Here is a 14,970-nt window from a genome sequence, read left to right on the forward strand (position 1 = left end):
TTGTGTTTTGATGTGCCTAAAATGAAAACATTTCGACACAAAGAAATCACAGACATGGACAGAAGGAAATCGTCTTCTCTCATTCCTTTACCTTACTTGAGTGAAAAATAAAATACCCTCAACAGCTATGATTTCTTAATATTTCACACATTTTGCAATCCATCTTTGGGCAAATATTTCAAGCTAGCAAAAGTTTAAGTATTTGTCTTTAACAGTCAGGCAAGTGACAAAGGCATTTTCAGAAACAGCCATCAAGAAAAGGCCAGGCATTTTGATACAATTCACGTACACTATTCTATTGTACACAAAACACACAAGCAACAACAACAAAAACAACAATCACATCAACACCAATGACATGAATGGTAAACACCAGAAAAAGTCATTGCCATGGAAACAGTCTCTTTGTTTGGTCTGGTGACGTCACGGTATGTGTCGAACAGGTAAAGCAGTAACCTGAAACAAAGGCAATGAAAAGATCATGACGTAAAAACTGAGGTGCAAGTTTTATGAGAACAATTAAGGAGAAATATTAAGCAATGTTCACACTTACTTCGAGTTCATTATCTCAGTTTTACAAACTTTTGTTTTCAACAGGACTGTGTGTGCATGGTAATAATGTTTTCAACAGGACTGTGTGTGCATGGTAATAATGTTTTAAAACTCAGTCAGCGTAGGATTGCACTGTGTGAACAGCTAGTGTCTTGTTGCAGAAAAACAATCATTCAGAAAGTCCGGGATGATAAACACGGTGCTCACACATTTGTGAGCATTACTTTATGAAAGGAATTGTAGGTCTTCCAGAGACTTTTCCTCAGAATATCACGTTTCAAGTTCGGTGTAGAAGTAACAATGATGCCATAAATATACCTGAAGTGTCACTGCCACTATCAGAACGATCGACAGGCTACATGGAAGGAGGATGGTTGATTATCAAACTGTCAAACAATTAGTTAGAAGGTCTGGGATGATACACATGGTGCTTAGACATTTGTCAGCATTGATGACATATATTTCGAGCGTTTTAAAGACTTTTCCTCAGAATCTTCGGTTTCTCTTTGTTTCTTTTTTAAACTATCCAATCAATTATAATGCAACGATAAGGGGCACTGTTATAATGATAAAGTGCTGAATGAAAAGAGTATACTTAATTATTCATTCGACAAACCCACCTGTCTGTAAGGACCACATAGGTCAAAGAATGCAAAGCAGGGGTCGGGCAGGCTAGGGGCGGCTTCACCCTGGTCGTCAACGTTGATGTAGAGATGAAGAGATCGCTTCTTGTCAAGCATCACTCCCACCCGGCTTTTCTCGTGTAAGTTGGCCAGATTCTGTCCAACGTTGGTTTTAAGCTGGAAAGAGCCATACCAATACTACTATATCCGTATTGGATATTCGAGTTGTCTTAAAGTTTTGTTGTGTTAACATTTTCTGTTCTTCCTGGTAAAACCAAAGGCAGTCGAGCAGAATGGGGTTTTGTTCTCCAGTCCATTTGCACGTTGAGAAAGTCTCTATTTCTTTTTCTGCTTTTGAACCAGGCAACTCTTTAGGGACGACTTGAGCCCGAGAGACGCCACACACAGAAGAATGCACGATGATATAGCTGAGTCATAATGTCCGGCAACTAGAAGAATGCACGATCATATAGCTGAGTCATAATGTCCGGCAACTAGAAGAATGCACGATCATATAGCTGAGTCATAATGTCCGGCAACTAGAAGAATGCACGATCATAGAGCTGACACAATCCAGTTAATAGAGAAAATGGACTGACTTCAAACATGTTGAGTTTTTGAAAGCATTTTCAGTTTTACAGCGAACGCGTCAACCCCAAGACAGGTCGGACAGACTCAGTGAATAACTTATGAACAGTCGTGTTACCTTGACGAGTTGAGATAGATTCCTTGTTGGGGTTTGAACACACGCATTTCTGTGAAGATTGAAACTTCCTCGCACGTGATCATTTATGAACCTATTTTGATTTCCAGAACCATACATTAAACAGAGGACTAACTGTCCGGCAGTAGGTTGATAGTAGCGAGATTTAAGAAACAGCACGTTTCGTTTTGCAGCTCGTTTCGTTTGGTGAATGAGTCACCCCGCGAAACGGAACGTGTAACGAGACGGCATAGGCCGCAGACAAGATTTAGATGTATTCACGTTTCGTTTCGGAATGAAAGGCCGGGCATGGCAGGATATGATCCGCTGACTGGGCATGGCATAATTTCAACTCCACGAGTCAATAAAGGATTGACATACTCGCATTGCACGCACAAGAGCTTCACATTTTTCAATTCATGCACCTGATCACATACGAAGCCAGAATAAAAATTCGATGCGATGACCTACTTCTGCTTCGCCATTTGCTTTCTCACCATGAAGTTGGATAAATGTACCAGGATCAGCACCCTTCAAAATATTTCAGTTCACAACAGTTGTCTACCTCCAATGAACACATTCTCAGCGCTGAAAGACTGTGAAAGGGTTGATGAATCTAGCAATGCATAAAATGGCCAACAAATAAAACTGTTAGTGTGCAAAAATACTCACAAAAGTTGACGAAATATTGTTCGTTTTTTGGGGGTGGAAAACGTGACTGCGTTTTGACGTTCCACGTTCCGTTTCAGTTGACCTTCACCTTTCCAGCGAGAGACCCCCGAAATAATGACGTTTACCACAACTTCAAAACGAAACGTCCCAACGTTTCGTTTCTTAAATCTCCGTAGTGATGGCCCTTTTACCCTGTGGGATTTAAACACGCAATCAGGTCTACTTTGTACTAGCTAAATTTCCATCAAAGATTTTATAAAACTTGTCATGACCTTTTGTTTTCAACTTTCAAAACTACCACCACCGCGACCACCATCACCCCCAGACACACAAACATATACACAAAGCCAGAATCGGACACACAGCCTTCATCCTTTCCCCCGTACCCGCCCTTTCTTCCCGGTCTTTTTTGACTTACCGTGTGTCCGCCATTCACGTTCACAGAATTGTTACTAATGACCACGGCAGATGGCCATCCATTTGCGTGAGGTGGCAGTGTCAGAGCGTCTGGAGGAGTGGTTGTTGCTCCAGTCCAGATCCAACCTCTCCAAAGAGCGTCTCTTTTGTCCACGATGACCTAGACATATTGCGTAAAATTGTCACATGCATGCACATACAGCGTATGCGTGGACAAACACACAAACAACACACACACCCTTCCACACACACACACACACACACACACACACACACACACACACACACACACACACACAGGCATGCTTGCACGCTCTCTCTCTCTCTCTTACACACACACAAACCCACCCACACACAAACCCACCCACACACACACACACACACACACATGCCCGCATGCACTCTCGGAGACACACCCACACACACACACGCGCACACAAATACACACACACACACACACACACACACACACACACACACACGCAAGCAGTGCAGCTTTTTTTTTACTAAAACTGTTACACCTACCAAATAATACAACGGCCTGGGTACTTTTTTGGCTGTGTGGACACTGTTATTCATAAATTATGTTCGTAACTTATATCACGTTCAACATATAAAATGTGTCGACACAGAACAAGGCAACGCTATTGATCGTTTCTTAATGTTCAAATAGTAGGATGCTCTCATACTTGGCACACACACACAACATGAACATAAAATCCAATGGCAATTGTCTCTGGTTCTAGGCATAATCACGGCACAGGGTATTTAAGTGAGTCCTTGTTGTAAACGTTGTTGTTGATCACCTTTGTCCTGTACAGAGCTATGTGCCGGTTAATCACAGTTAATACTGTGCAAAGTGCTGACTTTTGTATAAAAGTAGATGTTTGCAGCTTTAATGTCCATCTATACTTTTAGTTTTTTGTTGTACATAGTTACACATTTACAATGACTTCAACTAGAGGCTACATTATTGGCAGCCAAGGCGGTTAATGGTCGTCTGCCACTTCGATTCCTGCACCGCCTCCCCCCCCCCACACACACACACACACACCCCACCTGCTTCTCCTGTTAGAACAACTTAAAACCATTCATACATTACACAAAAACAACAATAATCTGTTCTTTAGAATGCTCAGTATTCTCTAAATTGCTATTTGAAGTAAGAAGCAAAATTCTTTATAAGTGTTGCACAGTCTACGAGGACAGGATCTTTAACTGAATGACATTTAGGCAATGTGAAAGAGTTATATTTCTTGAAGGGATTACAGCTGTAAACACACTGATAGCGTCACAGTGAACATTGAGCTCAATGACTAACCTCGTACAACATGTTCGTCACCATAGGCTGAGAGGCGACAACGATACCACCATCCCAGCCACGCCCCCTTCTCTCTGCCGTCTGCTTGTTGTTGCTCAGCACGATGTTCTTACCGTGGTTGTCATGGAAAGACAAAACGGGCACCTGCAATCAGTCAGTGTACACATCAAACTGAAATTATTATTAATTGTTTGTAAATCCTCCAAACAGTGCCGCACTATGTTTTGTTGTCAAATCTCAGTATTTTTCGTTTCGTTTCAAGAGTAAATCTGTTAGTAAAGTTCCAATAAAGTGTCACTTCACCAACATTGTGTTTATTTTTAAAATAAATATTTTTGGTATGCGAATTTGACATTTCTCAATGGAGTTGAGAAACTTCGACCGTATCATTTCAGGAGTGAAAATCAGAGGGTTGCAAAGTGGCAGCAAAACTTCCTGCAACCCACAGGCTGATAGGTATCGGTCACAGCGCCTATGTTCATGTGAGGGGTTCATATCCTGTTCAATGATATCAGGCTAAGAGTTTTGGCATGGTGACAAAATCGTGCCTTGGTCAACAAACTTTTAATTCACAAACCTGATTTATGTGTCCAAAATTACATAAATGTAGATACTAAACACGGAGATACCGCTTTATTTTTCAGGGCTAGAAATCAATTATTGTCCTCATATTTCATTGTTTACTAACTTGGTTAATCGGTTGAAAAAAGAATGAACATCACAGAAAAGAATGCGCGATCATTAAGAAAATCAGATATGGGGAAAAAGATACTTACAAGTCCAAAATCCAAATCAGCAGAAATGACTTTGGCCTGACCTAGTCCTGACAGCTCTTTCTCAATACGGGTCACGGCCTCTGCGTCAATCACGACGGTCACCTTGGATACGACCTTGGCGCCTGAGGGCAAGATGACGCTGCAGTCGAGGTTTCCAACACGTGTCTGCATCACGGGCGTCATGGTGCTAACAGTGTTGCGATTCTTGGCCTCCTGCACGCGCTGTACCACGTGTTTGTGTGACGTCAGCTTCCCGCGTCGCTGTTGCAGACACGTCTTGGTCTCCGTCACCGCCTCCTTGACGTCAGAGCACGCGCTGTGGGCCAGCTCGTTCAGGCGATGACGACAGTCCTGGACCGACTTCTCCAGGCGCGCACACACGGCTTCGATCTCGGCAACGGCCTTCTTGGTCTGCTTCTCCGTCTCCGCCAGGTGGTCGTCCAGCTGTTGGATGGCTTTGTCCAGCCTGGCCTCCCCTTCGGTCAGCGTGACCGCCAGCTCCGCCAGCACGGCAAGCGCGTCCTTGACTTTCTCCTCTATGTCCTTGACCTCCGGGCAGCTGCGGTGGCGGGACGTGGCGCACAGGAGGCAGATGCTCTCGCCGTGTGTCGGGCAGAACAGCTCCGCGGTCTTGTCCGCGTGGACGGCGCATGCGGCGTGCTGGCTTTCCGCCACTTTGTCCGCCGTCAGGGAGGTCAGGTCCTCCACCGCGTGGTTCCGGGCTATTTTCTGCTTCAGGTGTATCTTCCGGCACGACTCGCAGAACAGGTCCCCGCACGTCAGACACAGACACGTGGCCGCGGCCTCCTCGCAAATACAGCTGTGCGACTGTTTGAGCAGACGGTGAGCCCCCACCAGGTCCGCCATGGCCAGGTCTGTGGGGAAACCGTCCGCGACGTCCTGCCAGCTCTTCTGGCCTCGCTCATTGGGGTCCACGATGGCGCAGCGGCACAGCGGACACAGCGCCTGGTCTTGAGACTGCAGCCAGGACAGCAGACAGTGGTGACACAGCAGGTGTCCGCAGGGCAGCAGCTTGGGCTGCACGTACTGCTCGTGACACACGCTGCAGTCCATGTCATCGGGTTCTGGCACCAACGGGGCAGCTGTCGCCATGGTTTAGTAGATGGCTATGGATGTTATCTGAAATAGCGACAGTGGTCCTCATTTAAAGATTGTCAAAAAGATCTGAGAGAATCATATCTTTAAAAAGAAGGATTTTGAAAATTAGTTAAGGGGAATTTAGAGACGTTTCGAACAATGAAGCTGAGATGCAGGGTCTTTAAATAAAGGGTGGGGGGGGGAGGGGCAGTATTAAATGGATGGAGTCACTTTACTGTCTTATTTCGGACATTGCGCTCGCTTGTAGTGTACGGAATCAAACACGATCCCTGGTTGCTACCCTACACGCCCTGTAAACTGGGCAGTGACAGTTCACGATGCTCCGAGATATGCCTCATACGAGTTGTGACACACAGGCATGATACGGCATGGAGTAATATGTTGACTTAATCCTTACTTCGCCCCACCCCCTTATTACGTACCTTCATTGTTTTTTCTTGAGGGTTGTGCGGTGGGGTGGGGGCTTGTATTAAAGAGCTGGTCGATCGCCCCTTTATTCTTACTGTAGTATTAATATATTTACTGGTATAGTGATAGTTCGGTAAGGATAAAGAGGAGTAGAATACTATGATCGGTCGGTGTTTTGATACAAGCTCCTGTGTGTTGCACAAGTCATGTACTGCTTTTTACATTCATTTTGTTTGTTTTATTTTCTTCCTATTCAACTAATCCATACCCTTGCGCTGTCGGTTACACCAGGAACCAAGCTTTGTAAAACGAATGAAAAATAAACTACTGTTGAAACCAATACAAGAAACCGGTTACGCCACACGAGAGAGGCTCTCAGATTATTTCCAGGCTAAATTTAGCATGGAGGGCTGAAGTAAACAAAGTGTATTCTACGTACTCGCGGGTCCCTGTGACCCATATCGGGACATGGCTGCACATTATATTTGCTATAAATGAGGTCAGGTCGTTGGGGGACGGGGTGCGTGAATAAGATAGGTGAAAACTGCACTGCATGATCGACAAACAGTCTACAATCCCGCTACGATCTTGTGAAAATAGTACTGGCCTACATGATCGACAAACAGTCTACAATCCCGCTACGATCTTGTGAAAATAGTACTGGCCTACATGATCGACAAACAGGCTACAATCCCGCTACGATCTTGTGAAAATAGTACTGGCCTACATGATCGACAAACAGGCTACAATCCCGCTACGATCTTGTGAAAATAGTACTGGCCTACATGATCGACAAACAGGCTACAATCCCGCTACGATCTTGTGAAAATAGTACTGGCCTACATGATCGACAAACAGGCTACAATCCCGCTACGATCTTGTGAAAATAGTACTGGCCTAATGTTGTAATCTTACGATTATTCCTTCGTTTTGTCAGCATTACATTTTCTACGTATCGACAGACAGTATTTATGTACTGGTCACTAGCGATAAGATAAAAATTATAAGAATGGATAAGATTATACACAACATTTTAACGACGGTTGTGGCATACGCATACGACTTGTGCAAGCTTTTTTCTTGAACCCGCAGCCCTCACCCAGTGAATGACAACTCTAAATCACACCTAGCCTACACACACACACACACACACACACACACACACACACACACACACACACACACACCGATCCAAACACACACACCGATCCAAACACACACACACACACACACACACACACACACACACCGATCCAAACACACACACCGATCCAAACACACACACACACACAAACACACACACACACACACACACACACACACACACACACACACACACACAGGTGTTGTCTAAAGAGAACAGAAACTTGCGAACCAAAAGTAGGGTAAACCCGAAATTCCTTAAACGTTAAATCAATAGTGACATAGCCTACCTGGCAAACTTGAGCCTCAGAGCGCAGTTATAGAAAGGAATAGTCGACAACGGAGTTGATAAATCTATGGTAGTGATCCAGAAGCGATAATTGGGAAGAATGGTGTACTCTAAAAGACACGAATGCGACAAACTGGTTCTAACTTCGCACAGCGGCAGCCATTGCACTGAAGAGTGTGACGTAAAATATGCTGTGATCACGTGATGTGGGTCAAAGTTTATCTTTCCGTTACAGTGCGGGCGAACCTTTGGGAACACTGACCCGATTCAGTTTCACATGAAGTGTTGAAGTCAGTGCAGAACCTCCGAAGTGCGTTTTAAGTTTTAACAAGATTCACTCACAGAATCCGTTTTCAACTAAAAGCCATACATTCACATAATCGAAAATTACAAAACATTTAGACAGACAACGATGACTGCACCTGATTGCATCGGGACTTGTTTCCGATTTTGAAAATATTAGACTTACTACGAAGTTCGTAATGAATGATTAGTAGCTTTTTTGTCGTGGATTTGCCATTGCCATATTTAATGCACTTAGTCATTGTTATATCTTTCTAACGTGTTGAATTGAAAAATGTAATCTATTCAGATATAAATAAATAGAAGAATGATGACAGTTGTCGGGTTTTCCCATACCAGTGCAATCACCCAAACTGCACCATACTTGCACGTGAGTTGGATTTAAAACTAGAGGAAATCAATCCCTGCACGATGCTCGCCGTTTATCTCACAGCTAACAACAGTTGGCAGTGTCATCACGTACACGGCCTGAGATGCAGACTGCCTTAACATCGCTTCTGTAGTTCAACCACCAATCTATGACCAACTATCATTTTAAATCCTCAATCCTTTCATCCTGTTTTAACGGTTGTGAATTGTGAATGCTGACATTTCAGCAGTCTCTCTTTACTGTGACTGCAACTACAATGTTGTGAGTATAGCCAGAGACGGTTTGAATTATCACTGACTGACTTCTGTAGTGAGTTCAACCATGCTCAACTTGGATTTGTTTGATACAGGCTTGGCAGTATTTGCCTTCTTGTCATTTATTTGCAATAAAATGTTAACAACTGATTCAATCCTAATTCTGTAAACAGACGATAGATATATAGGGTGGTCCAAAAAAATGTAGACAGTTTTGCGTGCCTGTCATTTCTGCTACAGGGCTCCCACCTATTCCTTTTCACCTGGAATGTCTCATACAAGCATGAAAGTTTAGTAAGGCACAGTTTTTTCTTCTTTGCAACATCATTTCTGGGCGTAGTTCAATAGTTCATCACATTCTCAATCCAAGTACCTCGTCTCTGGATTACGGCTGCGACACGGACATTGAAGTTGTTGATAACTCTGTCCAAGGTCTCGAGTGGAATCCTCCTGATTTCACGAAGAATGTTCTCCTTTAGCGCTTGTATTGTCTGTGGATTGTTGTGGTAAACCCTTTCCTTCAAGTACCCCCAGAGGAAGAAATCTGGAGGAGAAAGATCTGGGGACGAGGTGCTTGGATTGAGAATGTGATGAACTATTGAAGTACGCCCAGAAAAGATGTTGCAAAGAAGAAAAAAAACTGTGCCTTATTAAACTTTCATGCTTGAGTGAGACATTCCAGGTGAAAAAGAATAGGTGGGAGCCCTGTAGCAGAAATGACAGGCACGCAAAACTGTGTACATTTTTTTGGACCACCCTGTACATGTATTTTACTTCAAGAGTGCCTTCTGTCCCGTACATTATATATCAAACTTGACAGCGTGATGATGAAAAGCGAAAACTGTATGTGTGTGTGTGTGTGTGTGTGTGTGTGTGTGTGTGTGTGTGTGTGTGTGTGTGTGTGTGTGTGTGTGTGTGTGTGTGTGTGTGATTTCATTGAGCACATTTTGTATTAATTATGTGTCGAGTAAAAGGATACTAAGATTGTGATGAATTTACATGTCTCTGTCTGTATAAATTGTATGTACACTTTTTACTTTATCAGTACTTAGTTTATTCAGTGAGATAATATCAGCAAGAAATCATTAAATTGGGTAAATCATGAATTGTGTCATTAGTCACAATTTAAGTTATAGATTTAGAATGTAATGAAATCACACACACACCCACCCACCCACCCACCCACCCACCCACCCACACACACACACACACACACACACACACACACACACACACACACACACACACACACACACACACACACACACACACACACACACACACACACACACACAATCTTGTAGGCTGTCTTTGTCTTCAACAGTCAAGCAAGTGGTATCAAAGACCTTTTCAGAAACAGCCATCAAGAAAAGACCAGGAGCTTTGTTTTCATTAACGACTGATATTCTACTTACAATAACACAGAAAAACAATCACATCAACAAACATGTGATGAATGGTGAACGCTAGAAAGAAGTCGATGTCCGCGAAACAGTCCCCTTGTTTTCTCAGTTTGGTAGTCTCTTTGTTTTTGGATTTAATCTCTTTGTTTGCTCTGTCTTCACTGTATGCGTCGAACAGGTAAAGCAGTAATCTGAAACAAATGCAGTGAAAACTTCATGACGTAACCAGTGAATTGAGAGTTTTATGAGAAGAACGAAGGAGACAAAGAAAGCAATCCTCAAACTTACCTAGAGTTCATCATCTCAGTTTTACACATTTTTGTTTTCAACAGGTGTGCATGGTGATAATGTTTTCAACAGGACTGTGTGTGCATGGTAATAATGTTTTAAAACTCAGTCAGCGTAGGATTGCACTGTGTGAACAGCTAGTGTCTTGTTGCAGAAAAACAATCATTCAGAAAGTCCGGGATGATGAACACGTTGCTGAAATATGTTTGAGCATTTATGAAAGGAATTCTAGATCTTCGGAAGACTTTTCCTCAGAATATCGTGTTTCATGTTCGGTGAACAAGTAACAATTTTGACATTAAATTACTGAACGCGAAGAGTCACTGCCACTATTAGAATGATAAAAGGGATGAATGGAAGGACGATATTTGATTATCACACTGTCAAACAATTAGTTAGAAGGTCTACTACCACTATTGGAATGATATATAGTACTGCATGAAAAGAGGATAACTAATTATGTCACCCACACATTCACCTGCATGTAAGGCCAACCGACGTCAAAGAATGCAAAGCAGGGGTCGGGCAGGCTAGGGGCGGCTTCACCCTGGTCGTCACCGTTGATGTAGAGATGAAGAGATCGTTTTCTGTCAAGCATCACTCCCACCCGGCTTTTCTCGGGTAAGTTGACCAGCTTCTGTCCAACCTTGCTTTTAAGCTGAAAAGACACACACCAATGTAACTCTATCTGTTTTCAATATCAGAGTTTTCTGAGAGCTCTTTTTGTTCTTGATTAAGTAATATGTTCCTCTTTCGGGACTTTTTCCTGGTAAAACCAAGGCAGTCGTGCAGAATGTGGTTTTGTTCTCCAGTCCATTTGCACGTTGAGAAAGTCTCTATTTCTTTTTCTGCTTTTGAACCAGGCAACTCTTTAGGGACGACTTGAGCCCGAGAGACGCCACACAAAGGATGTCTGTGAGCCTTCAGCTGAGTCATAATGTCCGGCAACTAGAAGAATGCACGATCATATAGCTGACAAAATCCAGTTAATAGAGAAAATGGACTGACTTCAAACATTTTGAGTTTTTGAAAGCATTTTCAGTTTTACAGCGAAAGCGTCAACCCCAAGACAGGTCGGACAGACTCAGTAAATAACTTATCAACAGTCGTGTTACCTTGACGAGTTGGCATAGATTTCTGGTTTAGGTTTGAACACACGCATAGCTGTGACGATTGTAACTTCCTCGCACGTGAACATTTATGAACCTATTTTGATTTCCAGAACCACACATTAACAGTGGACGAACTGTCCGGCAGTGGCTTGTCCGGGTTTAGATAGTGACGGCCCTTTACCAAAACGGATTTCGCAATATCAGGCGTACTTCATAAAAGCGAATTTTCTATCAAAGTGTTCATAAAACTGATCATGACCTATTCTTCTTTTCAGCTTCAAAAACCAGCACCACATACAAGCACGCACGCACGCACGCACACGCACGCACGCAAGCCCGCACGCACGCACGCTCACTCTCTTTCACACACACACACACACACACACACACGCACGCACGCACGCACGCACACGCGCACGCGCACACGCACACGCACACACACACGCACACACACACGCACACACACACACACATCCGTAAATACACACTTTTCACTGTCCCCATCCTTTGATTACGATCTTGTCAGACTTACCGTCTGTCCGCCATTCACGTCCACAGAATCGGTATAGATGACTACGGCAGATGGCCATCTGTAAGCGTCAGATGGCAGTGTCAAAGCTTCTGGAGGAGTGGTTGTTGCTCCAGTCCACAGGTAAAAACTGTTATAAGCGTCTCTTTTGTCCAAGATGACCTAGACATATTGCATAAAATAGTCACATGTATGCACACGCTGCGTACGCGTAGACATACTGTCACACAGAAACACACAGGAACACATACAGCCCCACACACACACACACACACACACACACATACACACACACACACACACACACACACACACACACACACACACAGGGACATAGAAGCTGAACACACACACGCGCGCACTCACACACACGCGCACGCATGCACGCACGCACACACACACACACACACACACACTCACACACAATAGCTGTTAATAATCAGTGGGGAGAGTACTTATTGTTCTGGTTCGGTCTCTATCATATTGAGGGCAATCTAAAAGAAAGTGTTTTACTATACGTCTTCTGATGCGTGGCCACAGACACACGCTGGATTATTACTCAAATGCCTATCGACTAGGTGCTGGTTTAAATCAGTCATGCCTAACCTTAATTTACTGTGAATCACTTGGACCTGTCGTTCTCCAATATAAAAATACAGTGGCACAACGGGATCGTTAGCAGTTAAATATCTTTTAAATTTTTCTGCTTTTGAACCAGGCAACTCTTTAAGGACGACTTGAGCCCGAGATACGCCACACAAAGGATGTCTGTGAGCCTTCAGCTGAGTCATAATGTCCGGCAACTAGACGAATGCACGATCATATAGCTGACACAATCCAGTTAATAGAGAAAATGGACTGACTTCAAACATTTTGAGTTTTTGAAAGCATTTTCAGTTTTACAGCGAAAGCGTCAACACCAAGACAGGTCGGACACTCAGTGAATAACTTAACGACAGTCGTTTTACCTTGACCTCGTTGAGGTTTGAACATACGCATTGCTGTAAAGATTGTAACTTCCTCGCACGTGAACATTTATGAACCTATACTGTTCAAAAAAAGAAACGCATAGCTTGTAATATTTGGTTAATTTAGTTATATGGCTACAAGGATATCCACCAAACTGCAGAAAATGTTTATCTGGTCGTCGACCTTTCGTCCATTGCCACAAGTGAGCTCTGCACGTGACGCATGCGTTATCAGTGGTTACAATGTCAAAATTGCTCATTTGGCATGACCACTCGTCATGCTTCAGTGTAATCTCGTGAAACTCGGGGAATATTGAGCTCTCACCATGTCTTCCAAAACCCATAAAAGCGGATTGTTCGCCACAAAGAAATCAGACGACGATTCAGCGACGAAAGATGGCCCGATTGAGCAGAGAAGACCGCCAAATTGCATTGGGTCGTTTACAAGCAGGCCAAAGTCAAAGTGCAATCGCCAGGCACTTCCACGTGTCCCAGAGCACCATCAGTAGACTGTGGGTCAGGTTTCAAGCCACTGGCTCCGTTGCTGACTTGCCACGAGCGGGAAGACCAAGGGCGACAACTGCTGCTCACGACCGCTTCATACGGCTCCACCACCTCCGGAATCGTTTCCTGTCGGCCTCATCTTCTGTCCAGGCTCTCCCCGGGCCACACCGATTATCGGACCAGACCGTGCGGAACCGCCTGCATGAAGCTGGTTTGAGAGCTCGCAGACCTCACAGAGGAGCTGTCCTCACCCGCCGCCATCGCCAGAACCGAGTGCAGTGGGGCAACCAGCACCTTCGCTGGACCGTCCGGAATCACTGGAGACACGTGTGGTTCAGCGACGAGTCCTACTTCCTGCTCCAGCGACATGATGGTCGGAGGAGGGTCTACCGGAGAGTAAACGAACGTTACGCGCCCAACTGTGTGGATGAGGCACCCGTTCATGGTGGTGGAGGCGTCATGGTGTGGGGGGCGATCAATACCGCTGGAAGGAGCACCCTGGTGCACGTCCAAGGGCGCATAACTGCCCAGCGATACGTGGAGGAAATTCTGCGCCCACACGCCCTTCCTCTTCTGGCTGACCAGGATGCCATATTCCAGCAGGACAACGCTCGCCCGCACACAGCACGACTCACCACCCAGTTCCTCACCGACCACCATGTCCAGGTGCTTCCCTGGCCATCCATGTCGCCAGACATGAACCCGATAGAACACCTCTGGGATGAATTGGACAGACGTGTGCCCAGGCGAGAAGAAGCGCCGGCAAATCACCGCGATCTATTGCAGGCACTTCAGGAGGAGTGGGACACCATCCCACAGCAAGATATCCGACATCTGATCCAGTCCATGCCCAGAAGGTGCCGGGCAGTTGTTGCTGCTCAAGGCAGTCACACCCCCTACTGACTTGACAGCCTCGGCACCCAATCGTATTGATTGACTGATTGACTTGAAGATGCAAATGAACTGTGTGTGCATTCAACTGTGTCCATACCAAATTTCAAACAAATAATATAAATATTGGATTTTCTGTTAATTTTTTTGAAAAATAAAACATTTGGCAAGTAGCAACTATGCGTTTCTTTTTTTGAACAGTATAATTTGATTTCCAGAACCACATATAAAACATTGTATTAACTGTCCGACAGTGGCTTGTCCGGGTTTTGATAGTGACGGCCCTTTTACCCAGTCAGATGTAAACAAACAAATCAAGGGTACT

General features: G+C 44.3%; 1 protein-coding gene and 1 long non-coding RNA gene across 2 annotated transcripts in view; both read right to left on the minus strand.

Annotated features, from left to right (window-relative positions):
• Nucleotides 1-14,970, minus strand: part of LOC138976561 (E3 ubiquitin-protein ligase TRIM33-like) — a 123,093-nt gene that overhangs the window by 56,066 nt on the left and 52,057 nt on the right. Inside the window, exons 3-4 of the mRNA XM_070349406.1 lie at nucleotides 4,289-4,432; nucleotides 2,969-3,127 (exon numbers count right to left, since the gene is read on the minus strand). Coding sequence (XP_070205507.1) covers nucleotides 2,969-3,127; nucleotides 4,289-4,432 — 303 coding nt within the window. The remainder of the gene's footprint in view (nucleotides 1-2,968; nucleotides 3,128-4,288; nucleotides 4,433-14,970) is intronic.
• On the minus strand, nucleotides 10,319-11,273 carry LOC138977481 (uncharacterized). The gene is made up of 2 exons (XR_011459300.1): nucleotides 11,120-11,273; nucleotides 10,319-10,544 (listed from the first exon to the last, which is right to left on the minus strand). It is a non-coding gene; the product is annotated as an uncharacterized lncRNA (long non-coding RNA).

Source organism: Littorina saxatilis, linkage group LG9, assembly GCF_037325665.1.
Source record: "Littorina saxatilis isolate snail1 linkage group LG9, US_GU_Lsax_2.0, whole genome shotgun sequence".
NCBI lineage: Eukaryota > Metazoa > Mollusca > Gastropoda > Littorinimorpha > Littorinidae > Littorina > Littorina saxatilis.